Source organism: Pipistrellus kuhlii, unplaced genomic scaffold, assembly GCF_014108245.1.
Source record: "Pipistrellus kuhlii isolate mPipKuh1 unplaced genomic scaffold, mPipKuh1.p scaffold_m20_p_18, whole genome shotgun sequence".
Lineage (NCBI taxonomy): Eukaryota > Metazoa > Chordata > Mammalia > Chiroptera > Vespertilionidae > Pipistrellus > Pipistrellus kuhlii.
Window position 1 is genome coordinate 12,405,186 of NW_023425493.1, and position 13,924 is coordinate 12,419,109.

Here is a 13,924-nt window from a genome sequence, read left to right on the forward strand (position 1 = left end):
ACACCCCCCCCCACCCCCCCAATGTATGGGATGATGCTCCAGCCATCTGAGTTACTGGGCTACTGCCATACTTTTAAGTGTGCAGTTTAGGGGCATTGCAAACATTCACATTTTGGTGTAGCCATCACCACCAGCCATCTCCAGAACTTCCTCTCCCCAACTGAAACTGCACACCCATTAAACACTGACTTCCCATGCCCCCTCTCCAGCCCCTGGCAACCATCACTCTACTTTTTGTCTCTGAATTTGACTTCAGATGCCTCATAAAATGGATTTATACAGTATTTATCCTTTTGTGACTGGCTCATTTCACTTAGCATAATGTCCTTAAGGTTCATCTATGTCATAGCATGTGTCAGAATTACCTTCTTTTTAAAAATTTATTGTTGACACTATTACAGATGTTCCCCATTTCCCCTCCCCTTTACCCACCTACACTCAGCCCCGTCAGAATTACCTTCTTTTTTAAGGCTGAATAATATCCCATTTTATGGGTATTCCCCACTTGTTTATCAGTTCATCTGTCCATGGACACTTGGGTTGTTTCTACCTTTTGACAATTGTGAATGATGCTGCGGTAAACAGGGGTGTGCAAATACCTATTCTAGTCCCTGCTGTTAATTCTTTTAGATCTAGACCCAGAAGTGGAATTGCTGGATCGTAGGGTAAGTCTACATCTAGTTGTTTTTTTGAGGAATCGCCATTCTGACCATATCGTGGTCCCTTTTGAGTCTCTGTCTTCATCAGACTTGCAGAGAAGGGCTGCAGTTCTTCAGCGTTGGCCCCACAGCCCCGCCCAGGGCTGTTTGGCCAGGAGGTGCTCTCTCAGTAAGTGTTTGTTAAACTGACTTAAACAACTGAGGAATGCCCTTAAGCCAGCCCCAGAGAACTCACCCCAGAAAGCAAGAGAGATTTTATGTAAGAGGCCTCAGAAGGATGTGATCTCACTCCCTGACTGCCAGTTTATCTCACATGATGAAGTAGTGAGAAAGCAGAAGTCATTTTTGAGAGAATAGCCTTCTATGATAACATTGAGGTCATTGCTAACCTCAGGGCTGTGGGCTGAGTTCTCGCAGCTTCTGTCTTTTAAGGACATTTGGATGAGCCCTCCCACTCTTTAAGCAGTCCTTTTACGTGTAAGGAAACATATTCTCTTGATCTAAGGCGCCTTCTTTCAGCAGATACTCTGCATGCAAGTACTTTGCGTGCAAGCACTTGTGTGCAAGCATTTTGTGTGCAAGCACTCTGTGTGCAAGCACTTTGTGTGCAAATACTCTGTGTGCAAGCACTTTGTGTGCCTGAAATGCTATGCCAAAGAGAGGTAGCAGGATGCCCAACACAACTCCTGCCCTCACAATATACAAACAGCAAATAATCAGAACGCTGTAAGAGTAAACAAGTGCTCTGGGCGTTACTGGGGGTTGGTGGGGAAATACTTACCCGGACGGACGGAGGAAGGTCAGGGAAGCTTTCACACTGGGAATGGGGAGGGGTTAATAGTGAAGCTGTTGCAAGGGGTGCAAGCTGTGTGAGCCCACAACATCCTTGTCATCACGATTCTTAGGAGACCCCAGAGATCTGTACCAGGTTTGAATCCCTCATGCTGGAAGGCCGGTGTGTGAGTAAAGGCATAAAACAAGTTAGACCACAGTAGGGACATGATGTAGAGTGTGTTTAGTGGCATGTTTCAGAAAGTTTCGTAGATCACTTTGGCCTTATATAATAGCTTGGTAATGTAAAAGTCACTTGAAAGGCTTTACATTTTTCAGTTATATTTGACTTTGCATTCTGGAGGGGCTCGGGGATGGGGTGCAGGATATATGTGCTGAGGGCAGTGGGCACAGATCTGGGCCTTCATTATGATCTCAGGGTGCAGCCTTCAAAACTCACAGGTCTGCTGTAGGTCAGGGTGCTAGTCCAGGTTGATGGAAAAATTAGACTATACAAAGGAATGACTAGCAGGGACCAAATTGTGGTAGCACTTTGTGCAAAGAGCTCTGTCACAAGTTCCAGGGAGGATGGCAGACACTAAAAACGTGAGCAGGAGAGTGACATGTTCCAACTTCTGGCTTAAATAGATCCTTCTGGCCACTGTGTGGAAAGTAAAGTGGAGAGGGGGCCAGAGATGGTGAAGACAAGTCCTAGAGGGTGGAGGACTGTCCCCACTTCCTGAGCTTTTACCGTGCACAGGCCGCCACGTTCAGCACCTGGATTGTTATGTAGCTGAGGAACAATCCGGAGTCACCAAAGATGTTCAGCTGAGGAGTGACTTTATGAGATTCCAGTAACCCTCTCCATAAAGGCTGGGTCTTCGGCTGTCCATGGCCAGGCCTGGGCGGTCCAACAGACTGTGAGAAGGACTTGAGGATGTGGTGCCTCTTGTCCATTGGTCCACAACGTGGTGTCAGTGGGGCAGTTACTTGGAGCTGCACCTTATAAGGTTCCTGAGCTCAAACTTGAGGTAATAACAGTAAGAGGCTGGGTTACTCCATCCAAACCAGCCCATTGTGTGGAGAGAGCTGAGCTGCGATGCCAGGTGGGTTGGGGACAGAGCAGGGCCTGGGGTTCAGCGGTTGCAGGCAGCTTTCTGTGTGGTCCCCAAGGCTGTGTCATTTCTGTGGCAGGGTCATCGGGAGGAGAGACGGACTGCACGTATGACCATTCTGACACCTTCTGTCTCTGCCATCTATTAGTTAATCAGTCAGTCTGTCCCTTTCACCTGCCCATGGCCTTGCCTTGCTTCTGGTTGTCATTTCTCCCCCAAACATTGCAGAGACCTTCAGTTCTTGGAAGGTTCCACATATTCCAGCCAGAATGAACATCTGGGGATTTCCAAATGCATATAAAACCCTTTAAAAGCTTGTCCCCCTCTGTAGAAAACCGAGAGAGGAGAAAGTACTTGTTATTGTTTTGTTTTGCATTTATGTAATTACTAAAGAAGATGGACGTTTTTTCCTCTTTGTCCCACATTAATTTGGTTCTGGTACACCATACAGTAGGTACTCAAAGATATCTGTGAACCCTTTCAAAGAGGATTAGTCTGGAAAGGTTGGGTGTCGGCCTGCTCAGAGGCAGAGGGATGGACTGACCCATGACCCTTTTCCCTTCCTGGGAATCCTGGCGCTGTGAATTGTCAAGGCCTCCTTTATCTTCCTTGACTCGGACTTATCTAAGATATTTAACCAACGGACAGCCTTCCATTGAGCGATTCCCCATCAGCTTTAAAACCTACTTCTCAGGAAACTACTTTCATCATGTCGTGCTGGGGATTTATTGCAATGGCCACTATGGCTCACTGGGCATGAGCCGAAGGGCAGAGCTGATGGACAAGCCGCTGACCTTTCGAACTCTGAGTGACCTTATCTTTGACTTTGAAGACTCCTACAAGAAATACCTGCACACGGTCAAGAAGGTCAAGATTGGGCTGTACGTCCCCCATGAGCCTCATAGCTTCCAGCCCATTGAGTGGAAGCAGCTGGTCCTCAACGTCTCAAAGATGTTGAGGGCTGACATAAGGAAGGAGCTGGAGAAATATGCCAGGGACATGAGAATGAAGGTAGGTGCTGGGAAGGCAAGTGAGGGATGAAAGATATCCCTCTCTCTCTCTCTCTCTCTCACTCTCTCTCTCTGTCTCTCTCTCTCTCTCTCTCTCTCTCTCTCTCTCTCTCTCTCTCTCTCTCCCTCTCCCCGCCCCCTCCATCCCAATTCCTCTTGCCTCCTCCCCACATTTCTGAGATGGTAAAAACTTTCTTGAGGTTATCTTGTTTGATAGCCACCCTATTTAAAAAACAAAAAAAGATAAGCCGTTTGCTGTTTGACATGGACAATTAAAGTCTCTCATTGCATATACTACTTAAAAAACGAGAGCTAAAGCTAACTTAGATGTTATAGTTACAGCAAAGTTTGGTCTGCAGTTCTTCCTATGAAATCAAATCTAAAATGTTAGTCATTTTATACTAAGACTCTAGTTTTGTTTTGCTCTGTTTTGCCTGTGTAATAGAGTGGCTGATCTTCCCAGTTTCCCTGAAACTGAAGATTTCCCCAGGGTATGGGATTTTCAGTGCTTAAAACCAGGAAAGTCATTTCCTGGCAGGGTCGCCAGTTGTTTGGAGTGTCGTCCCTAAACACCACAGTTGTGGGTTCAATCCTCGATCAGGGCACATGCAATAGTCAACCAATGAATGCATAAATAAGTGGAACAACAAGTTATCTCTCTCATCAACTTAAAAATTTTTTTCTTAAAACCAGGAAATTCCTGGGCAAACCAGGATGAGTGAATGGGTCCCCAGCTTTGGAAGAGTCACATTATTTCTGTTCTGCTTAATAAACAGCAAAGCTCTTTGGCAAAAAAAATTCTGCCCTGGTGTCTCAATGGCAAACAAAGGAGCACAGGCTCTGCTGGCTTTATATAAACTCACTCATAAGTCCTCCTTCCTTCTACCTTGTCACTTCCCATGTGACATGATGCCTGCTGTCCTTGTCCCTCCAGCGCCTGTGGAGTCACTGAGAGAAGCCTGTGCAGGCACTGAGGACCACAGGGGGAGGGGTTTTCCACATTCAGGCTCGGTTATGTTCAGCACATGGGGACTTGTCATCGGCACTCTGTGGGACCTGGAATGGAGATTCCTGGCAAATTGAAACCACTCTGTGCGTGTGTGTGGGTGGAGAGTCAAAGGAACACGCTGATTTCTGGGGCAGTGTAGATGGGACTTTGCCTGCACCAGAGAGGAACTTGCTGAGCAACTAAACACAGCCCAGGAAGCTGAGGCACTGGGCTCTGCTCCTCTCTCTCTGCCTCGGTAAAGGGGGCATCATACCCCCTGGGAAGTGGCACCTTTGCTTCTTGCTCTCGAAGGATGAGAGAGGAACTCGGTGTCTCAGACTTCCTCCTAGAAGTCTCCCGGCTCAGGGCCTTCTAAACCATGTGATCATGAGTGGGCTAGGGGCAGATTCAAGAATGGGGGCCGTTAGAAACCCAGTATGCCAACTCCTTATATCTCCTTCAGATCCTGAAACCTGCAAGTGCCCACTCTCCAACCCAAGTGAGAAGCCGGGGGAAATCCCTGTCCCCCCGAAGGAGACAGGCAAGCCCCCCGAGACGGCTCGGCAGGCGAGACAAATCGTGAGTAGTATTTCCTCAACATTTGTGGGTTTGTCCTGGCCCTGGGTACAAAGCTGTGTCCTGGGCTTGACACTTGGACCAAGCAGTGATGTCCAAGCAGCTGGTCCTCATTCGGGAGACCTCTCTTATGGAGAAGGACCCACTGTGCACATCACCCCTGTTACTGTTACTCGCTGACAGTCAGCTGTAGACACAGGTGGAGAGGTAAGCCTAAGACTGTGTGAGATGAAGAATAGCCCCACATCCTGGCAGCATGGAAGGAACACTGGACGTAGAATTAGGATCCTGGGTCTGGACCCATCTCAGCTACTAGGGAGCTCCGTGACTGTAAGCATATCACGAAACCTTTCTGGGCTTAGGTTTTCTCACCTCCCAAAATGGGATTGTTGGAACTGATGAACTTCCTTCAAACCCTGTAGCCCTCCGTACCCAGCAGAAATTGTAATCACCCTCTGTGGGCGGCGGCATCAGAAATACCCACAGACTCGCCCTCTTTCTTGGCTGACTCTGCTCCCCCTTGTTTTAGTCCTGAGGCTAGTGACTCCACACCTACTTCTTAGGTCAAAATCACCCACTTACGAAATGACAGATTGGAGATGCTCAAAGTAACCAGTGATTAATCCGCTGGCAGATATTTGGGCCATGAATACACTGAGGGAAAAATAATACTTCAGTTAACAACAGTGGCAGGCTGTGTCACATGAGGTTCTGACCCTAATCCTGCCCCTGATGCTGGCCATCACCCTTGATCCTTGATCCTGACCCTAACTCTGCCTCTGCTTTCTGATCCAAACATCCATCATTGCTTTCACTAACAAAGTAGTAGTTGTCTCTGAGGACTATGAACGTGTAAACCCTCCCCAGAGGGTCATTTAGCTTAGAGCAAGTGACCCAGAAATAGGAATCTGATTGCTCCTGGAGCAGGGGAGGAAGCCTTCTCATCTGATTTATTATTCTTTCAGCTCAAAGGGGGCTGAGTCCTTCCCTTAGGAGCTCCTAATCTTGAGCAAGTAGTGAGCAATCCACACAGCCTGCACTTCCCTCTAGATTAGGTCCAGAGCACGAGAAACCCTAAGCATTCTCTGCCCAATGAATTTAGGCACAGAACGGATGGCAGATGTTGGCTTTTGAGATAATTCCCATTGGATCCATTTTACTTGGACCCACAAGAACTTTGCAGTCCATGGCATGTTAAGTTTTTAACCAGAAAACGTTACCGTGGTTGACTTGGAATGGTAAAACCAATAAGATCGCAGAAGTTGGCTGTGCAGACAAAAGTCAGAATGATAAGCTAGGTGGTGGTGGTGGTGGTGGTGGTTCGAGAAAAGCGGAGGGAGAAGGTGTCTTTGAGTTTGGACTATGCAATTTGAGGTGCTTCTTGTGCATCCAGTGGCAGTGTCCTAGAAGCTGCTGGAACTGCAGATCTGGAACTTGAGGAAGTTGGGGAATAAAGATAATGATATGAGAACCATGTCCTTGAAGAGACCATTGACATGATAGCTGGATGAGTTTGAAAGGGAAGAAAGAAGTGATGTCAAGGCTCTGAGTAGGCCAGAGGAAGAAGAATCTGAACAGAAGAGTGCAAAGAGGTAGTCAGAGAGTGAGGTTGGAGCAGAAGTGTGAAGGGCATGCGTGTGCCACGGAGGACAGCTGCATAGGAAGCGGGGAAGTGAAGCGGGGTTTGAAAATGGTAGATGAGGCGATGGAGGTGGACGGACTATATATTACATGCTATTATCCTGCCTGTGAAGGAGGCCGAGCCATCTGGGGGGAGTGGGGAGGAGGGCAGGTTGTCAGTACCAGATGAAGAAAGGGCTGCACACAGCACAAGGGCCCAGTGGAGGATAGAGAGAAGGGTCCTATAACCCTGTCCTCCAACTTGAGCTAGCGGAGAATCACCCACAAGGCTTGTGAAAACAGATTGCCGAGCGCCTCCCCCAGCATTCCTAATGCAACAGATCTGGGTGGGGCCTGAGAGCATGGTGTCCTAACGAGTTCCCAGGCAATGCTGATGAGCCAGGTCCAGGGACACACGTGGACATCCACTAATTTATCAGTCAGAATGGGAGAACTGACTGGGGGGTTGGCCTTAAAAAATAACAGGGTCAGCCTGGCTGGCGTGGCTCAATAGTTGAGCATCCTCCTATGAATTAGGTGGTGGTCTTGGTTCGATACCCGGTCAGGGCACATGCCCAGGTTATGGGCTCGATCCATAGGCGGGGACGTGCAAAAGGCAGTTGGTCAATGATTCTCTTTCATCATTGATGTTTCTATCTCTCCCTCTTCCTTCCTCTCTGAAACCAATAAAAGTAAAGTTTAAAAAAATAACAGGATGTCAAGATGAAGGAGCCGATAAGGCCATCGAGTGTGGTTCAGGGGCTTAGCCCTGCCTAGTCCTGCCTGGGCTTCTAGATAGTGAGGTTGCTTAGATAAAGTTAGAGGTCCCTCAATGGTTGGGCCCCACTGAGGTCCCTGTGGAAGGAGTCCAGTGGCTCTTCTCCTGAGGACCAGATAGAGAGGACCAGATAGAGAAAGTCAGTTCTCAGTCCTCCCCCCGGCCAAGCCCATACCCTAATCTCTGGCTACTTTGTTATGCAGTCAAAGCAAGCAACCAGGCCTGTGCCTGCAGAGGACAGATGTTAGACTGCCACAGCTGTAAGTGCAAAGCCATCTGCCAGTGGTGGGCCCACTCCCCTCTCCCCTCCTGCCCACCTGAAGCCTGGGAGTGGGCCTGGGCATGGGGAGAAAGACGGGGGAGAGGACAGTAGTCACTGGAGGCTTTGGGATGGAAGACCTGCAGGAAGATGGGGGTTCACTTCCATCACCTCCATGCCCAGCGGGGAGGCTCCCGGAGCACAGAGGTGATGGCTCATGGTTCAGTGAAAATAAACTTTTGCAAAGTGGTGAAGAGTGGTTGCCTCCAGCCCCTGAGTCCCCTGCACCCATACCTCTACCCCACAGCCCTTTCTCCTGGGCAGAGCCCTCATTCCCTGGAGTCTCTCTTCGTAGACTCCTCCCAATGGGTCAGAATTTGGGGACTTTTCCAGTTGGCATTGGAATAGCTTTATCATCAAGGAAGCCTAGGTGGCTTTTTGAGTTCCGTTCCTGTGGAAAATTTTATATGAGCAAATCCAGTGAGCCCAGGGTTATTGTTGGTGTTGGAAACCCCTGCCTGCCATTACTTTTCTCTTTGCCCTAGCAGACAGATACTTGACTGAAGTTTCAAAATGGATTGATGTGCTAACAGGAGAGAAGATTCTCTCCCTATCCCCTCCTACACCTGAAGTCTGAACTGCAGGGCTGGGTAAGGGTTCCCAGGGCTGCCATGTAGGAAGAGAGGGAAGTGAGATGAGGAAATGAGAGTAGAATGAAGGGCTGCCAGAGGTGGGGATCACCGGAAGAACGCAAGCCCCAAGCCCCTCCCTCCCTCTCTAGATCCCTGCTTCCGCCAGGGGACACACTAGCACCCAACACCCTGGTTCCCAGAGGTGTGTCCAGAGAAAAGGAACTTTTCACTACCCCAGGGCCTTCGTCACATAGGCCTTTCTCCAGGTAACCTTGCTGGGGGAGAAGAGAAAGTGGCGAATTTTGTTATGGCTCAATAACTCCGCCAACTCTGGGGACCCTACTGTAGTATGGTCAGGGCACAGTAGGGTCTGGAGACTCTTGTCACGGAGTTATTATTTCAGCAATGACATAAGGCCGTCAAGTCATTTCTAAATGTGTTGGGTGCCATGATGCGGTTAAGGAGTGGCCCAGAGGGTGGAAAATGCCATAACAGGCAAGAGGCCCATCAGCTGTGGGGTCCCAGGCCATCTGTGTGTGGGTAAATTTAGCGGCTGCACATCGCCCCTCCTCTCTGCAGCGGGAGCCACTGCCAGCCCTGCATGCCTCTCTATTTTTGCACTTGTCGGAATAATCCCGGCAAGAAGGATCCGTGTCACTGGGTTGACAGTCAGCTGAGTGGCACGTAGCAAAGGGTGCGCCAGCTGAGACAGTCTCTAGAGGGAAACGACTCCCCGACTCTCCACCCACCAGTCCTTTCTCATTCTCTCTCCTTGAGGAGCGTTTAAAGAACCCTCCACACGGAGCAGTCAAGTGGTTCCTGTGGTTTTTAGAGACGGGGAAATGGAGGTTGAGATCCCTGTGTACAAGGTCTTCTGTGACCTCAATTAAACCTCTGTCTTCACAGTTCAGTCCCCTCCTAGCTCTTTCTTCACTGAGGAGCGTCCACAGTGGCTCTCAACAGGGGCCAGGACACCTTTGGAGAAGGGTTAGAAATACGGTGGGGCCGAAACTGGTTTGGCTCAGTGGATAGAGCGTCAGCCTGCGGACTGAAAGGTCCCGGGTTCGATTCCGGTCAAGGGCATGTACCTTGGTTGCGGGCACATTCCCAGTGGGGGGCGTGCAGGAGGCAGCTGGTTGATGTTTCTCTCTCATCGATATTTCTAACTCTCTATCTCTCTCCCTTCCTCACAGTAAAAAATCAATAAAATATTAAAAAAAAAAAAGATAGAAAGAAAGAAATGCTGTGGGAGAGGAAGTGAGAGGGTGCTCCCCTCTAGGGCCCTGGGGTGCCAGAGACCATAAATGTCCTATGGAACTCAAGACCATCCTCCCCGGTAAAGAACCAGTTCCTAAAATGCAGCAGCGGCCTCACTGAGAGCCCCGAATGTCATTTGGGGTCCTTTCCAGTTCTGACAGTCCTCGCTCTATGCTTGCTGCCTGTGATCTGGACCTGGGAGGATAGAGGTGAAGGGACAGTGGCTTTCTGGCTGGCCTGCCTATGGTAGCCTGAAAGCAACTCATACCCATTGGAGTGACACATGGAACGTTCTTCCAAATTGGAGCAAGAGTCCTTGAGGACGCACCAGAACCTCTGTCTTCTCTCTCCTGTCTGGCTCCTTTGTCCTCTGTCCCTCCTTCACTCTTCATTGCTGTTCATGATTCTTTTCCTCTCTTTTTTCTTCCTCCTTGATTCGCCTTCTTCGTCATTCACTCCATATGGAACCATCCCAGTCTTTGTCCTTCTGTGAAGGGACCAACCCCACCGTTCTGTCCTGCTGTTTCTCTCCTGTGTGCCTCCTTCATGACTCACACAGACACGTCATCTCTGCTGGTTACCAGATGTGTGGTTTTCCCCACACCAAGCAATTCTCGGTGACGCCAGCTGGGTGTCCTACGGTGTAACTCAAATCTGACACTACCTACCAGGATTCAGCCCCACAAGACTATCCCCCTCACCCCTTCGTACACTTCAGATGACATTCGAAAGCCCAAGTTATCACTGATGCTTCTGACCAACCGGCTCTTGATCAGAGGTTCCAAGGACCCCCTCCTCAGGTTCAGTTAATTTGCCACTGAGCTCAGGGAAACCCTTACCTACGTTTACCAGTTTATTAAGGGGTAGGATTAAGAACACAGATGATCAGCAAGATGAAGAGTTGCATAGGGTGAGAGGTCCCCGTGGAATTGGGCATGTCACCCTTCCCGTGTGGATGTTGTTTGACAGCCTGGAAGCTCTCCGAACCCCATACTTTTGGGAAATTTTTGGAGGCACGATTGATAATGAGCTGCATTTTCAGCCCTTATCTCTTCTCAGGAGAATGGGGAAGGGTAAGAATCCCAAGCTTCTAATCACTGCTTGGCCTTTCTGATGCCCACCTCCAGCCAAGAGCCCACCCACAGTCACCTCTTTACTACAAAAGATGTGCCTAGTGCTCTAATCCCTTGGGAAATTCCAGTGGTTTTAGGAGCTCTGCGCTGAAAATGGGGTTGAAGACCAAAATGAGAATTTCTCCTTATAAATCACAATGTCCCAGTCTTGGTGGCGGGTCATGGCTTTAGTGGGCTTTGCTCACTCTCAGGGCTGCAGAGGTCAGTCAGCCCCACCTTAATACAAGGTCTCCTTTCACTGCGGGGCCGCGGTTGGACAATGGAACTCCCACTGCACCCGGTGGTGAAGAGTCAGCAAAATGTCTCCAGGCATCTGGTTGAGTGAGGGCCAAGACTGGTGCTGTTTAATGAAGTCACGGATAATCCATTTGGTTCCGTGGTCTAATCACATTGACAGTGTGTTGAATGGGGCCCAAGAAGTCATTCTGGCTGAAACCGGTTTAGCTCAATGGGTAGAGCGTCAGCTTGGGGACTGAAAGGTCCCGGGTTCGATTCCGGTCAAGGGCATGTACCTTGGTTGTGGGCATATCCCCAGTAGGGGGTGTGCAAGAGGCAGCTGATCGATGACTCTCTCTCATCGATGTTTCTAACTCTGTATCTCTCTCCCTTCCTCTCTGTTCAAAATCAATAAAATCTATTAAAAAAAAAAAAAAAAGTCATTCTGTTTAGATCCCAAAAGAGAAAATATCCCCAAGGATGGGAAGGAGGAAATTTCTTTAGCATGGAAAGCAGAGGGGAAAGAGGGGGGGAGTGTGTGTGTGTGTGTGTGTGTGTGTGTGTGTGTGTGTAGAATAAGAGAGAGAAGAAAAGCTATGGAGAGAAAAGTAAAACCTCCAAGATGGTGTGGGGTTTCTTTCCAGACTCCCAGAGAAGGTAGTTTCCAGCTCAGCTCACCACGGGATTTCACATAATCCAGGGTCTCTGGGGATGCTTAGAGAAACCAAGATGGAATGGCGGGCCTTATCAGGGGAAACCGCCTTAGGCAGAGAGCCAGGCCTCTGGAGCTGACCACTGTAGACAGTCAGACAGGGTTGGGTCCTAGAGGGTTCTCCATCCCAGACAGAAAGGAGGCCTGAGATCAGAGCCCCGAAACTGTGCCCTGGAATCTCAAGAGCCAATGGCTCTTGGTCTCCAGCCAGAGCCTCCTGCCTGGGGAGGGCTTGGAGGAAAGGGCAAAGGACTGGAGAGTCTCTTCAGAGCCAAACCTGTCTTGGCCGAATCCTATTTACATCACAGCCTCAGCTGTCTGCCCTGTCAGCTGCCAGCAGCGGTGTCTGCAGTCCCGGGAAGTAAGAAATGCGAGTGAGGAGCAGGACTGGCCGTGAATGAGGGTGACAGGTGTGAAGGAACCAGTCCCCAACCCCAGGGTTCCTGCAGAGGAGGCCTACCCAAATAGGCCACAGTCCTAAATTGGGGCCTGGCCTGAACTGATTCCTTCCAGATTCGGCAAGTCGGGAGGGCCTGGGGTCTCCAGCTGAGCTTGTGAATGCTGAGCTGGTACCACCCTGACCTCCTCTGATCTGCGTCCTTAACAAAGAGGTGACGTTAGAGCTGCACCTTTTCCGTGCATCCCTTCCAGGAATCCCGAGTCCACTAAGAACCAAGTGTCTGGTTGTGAGGGCACGTGCAGGCGAGCACCTGGGCACGGGCACCCCACCCTGTGGGGCTGTGACCTCGGGAGCCAGGAGCCAGAAGCATAGATGGACTGACTGGTGGCCTGTGGGTCCCCACCAGGCACCCCTGAGTGGACCCAGGTGTCCCATGACCCTGCAGCGTCTCACTTGAAGGGAGAGAAGCAAGAGGTAAAGTTGCTTGGGAAGAAAGGGAATGGATTTAGCTCCACTGAGAACAGGAAGTGTTTATCTTGGTAATCCCAAAACCTGGAAGGTTCTTGGCACAAAGTGCTCTAAATCAATTCTTGTGAGTAAGTGTTGAGCGAGTCTCAGGAGCCCTGCTTTCCCGCTGCCACTCAGGTCCTCTGATGCATCCTGACAGCAGCCAAGCAGAGTGGAGGCAGGGGGGCCAGGAAGGGACCGTGTGGTTTAGGGGGAACCCTGGTGGCTTCCCTTCCATTTACTGCTGCTGCTTTTATTTATTCATTAGTTTATTTGTTTATTAAAAATATTTGTATTGATTTCAGAGAGGGAAGGAGAGAGAGAAACATCAATAATGAGGGTAAGTCGTTGATTGGCTGGCTCCTGCATGCCCCACCCTGGGGATATAGCCCACAATATGGTATGTGCCCCAGCTGGGAGTCGAACCTTGACCTTCTGGTTCATAGGTCGATGCTCAACCACTGAGCCACGCTGGCTGGGCACGGCTGCTTTTCTTAAACCTTAAGTCTCAGAGACACCCACCACCTCCTACGTTCAGCCCCAGGATGCGAAGTCATCCCCAGCTGGGTCCCCAACATGCTGCCCACTTTCTGGTTCTGAGTCTGCCCTGGCATCCGCATCCCGGCCGAAGCGCTTCCGGGCACTGAGGCAGCCTCAGCGCGGGTGAAAGACTCAATGAGCCACCGAGAGATGGTCCACCCTCCCTGCAATGCCGAGGCCTAGGCAGCAGTGGCGAACGCTGGAGAATTTCGCACAGAATACCTTCTCTGGGGCCCCTGCCTCTCCTCCCCAACCTGCCTCCTGAGTAGCCCGTCTCAGCCAACCCTGGACTGCAGGCCCGAGGTTGGGGTTCAGCATAGACCTCGTGGGAGCAGGCCGTCAAGCATCACCCTCATTTTCCCTGAATACATTGATGTGAGAACAGACGCAGCTGGGGTTACCACTGGTGGTTGTATTCTCTGCTTCCTCAGAGTGCGCAAAGCAAACGTAAAGACCCCAACCCCGCTTCCTGTAAAACAGAAGGCGGCCTGAGGGCCTTTCAAAAAAGTCTTCTGGTTTCTTTTCCTTGTTGGGCCTGGGGAAGCGTTTGGAGAAATATTTCAGTCCGTCTAAAAGAATAACTCTGGCTGCGATGAGATGTTCTGGGCAAGTGCAGATGCGGCTGAGTCATCACCCTAGTGCTTGTGTTTCTTAAAAATAAATCCCCTGCAATGTTCTAATTTTAGCCGGGGGAGACCTTGGAAGAGCCTCTGCCCCCACAACAGTGCCAGCTCTGGCCCCGAGCGGAGCT

General features: G+C 50.1%; 1 protein-coding gene across 4 annotated transcripts in view; it reads left to right on the forward strand.

Moving 5' to 3' along the window:
• The window catches only part of VASH2 (vasohibin 2), a 37,876-nt gene that overhangs the window by 17,274 nt on the left and 6,678 nt on the right, over positions 1–13,924 (forward strand). For all 4 annotated transcript variants that reach the window (XM_045583123.1, XM_045583122.1, XM_045583121.1 and 1 more), the window contains 2 exons: positions 3,175–3,556; positions 5,007–5,122. In XM_045583123.1, coding sequence (XP_045439079.1) covers positions 3,175–3,556; positions 5,007–5,122 — 498 coding nt within the window. The remainder of the gene's footprint in view (positions 1–3,174; positions 3,557–5,006; positions 5,123–13,924) is intronic.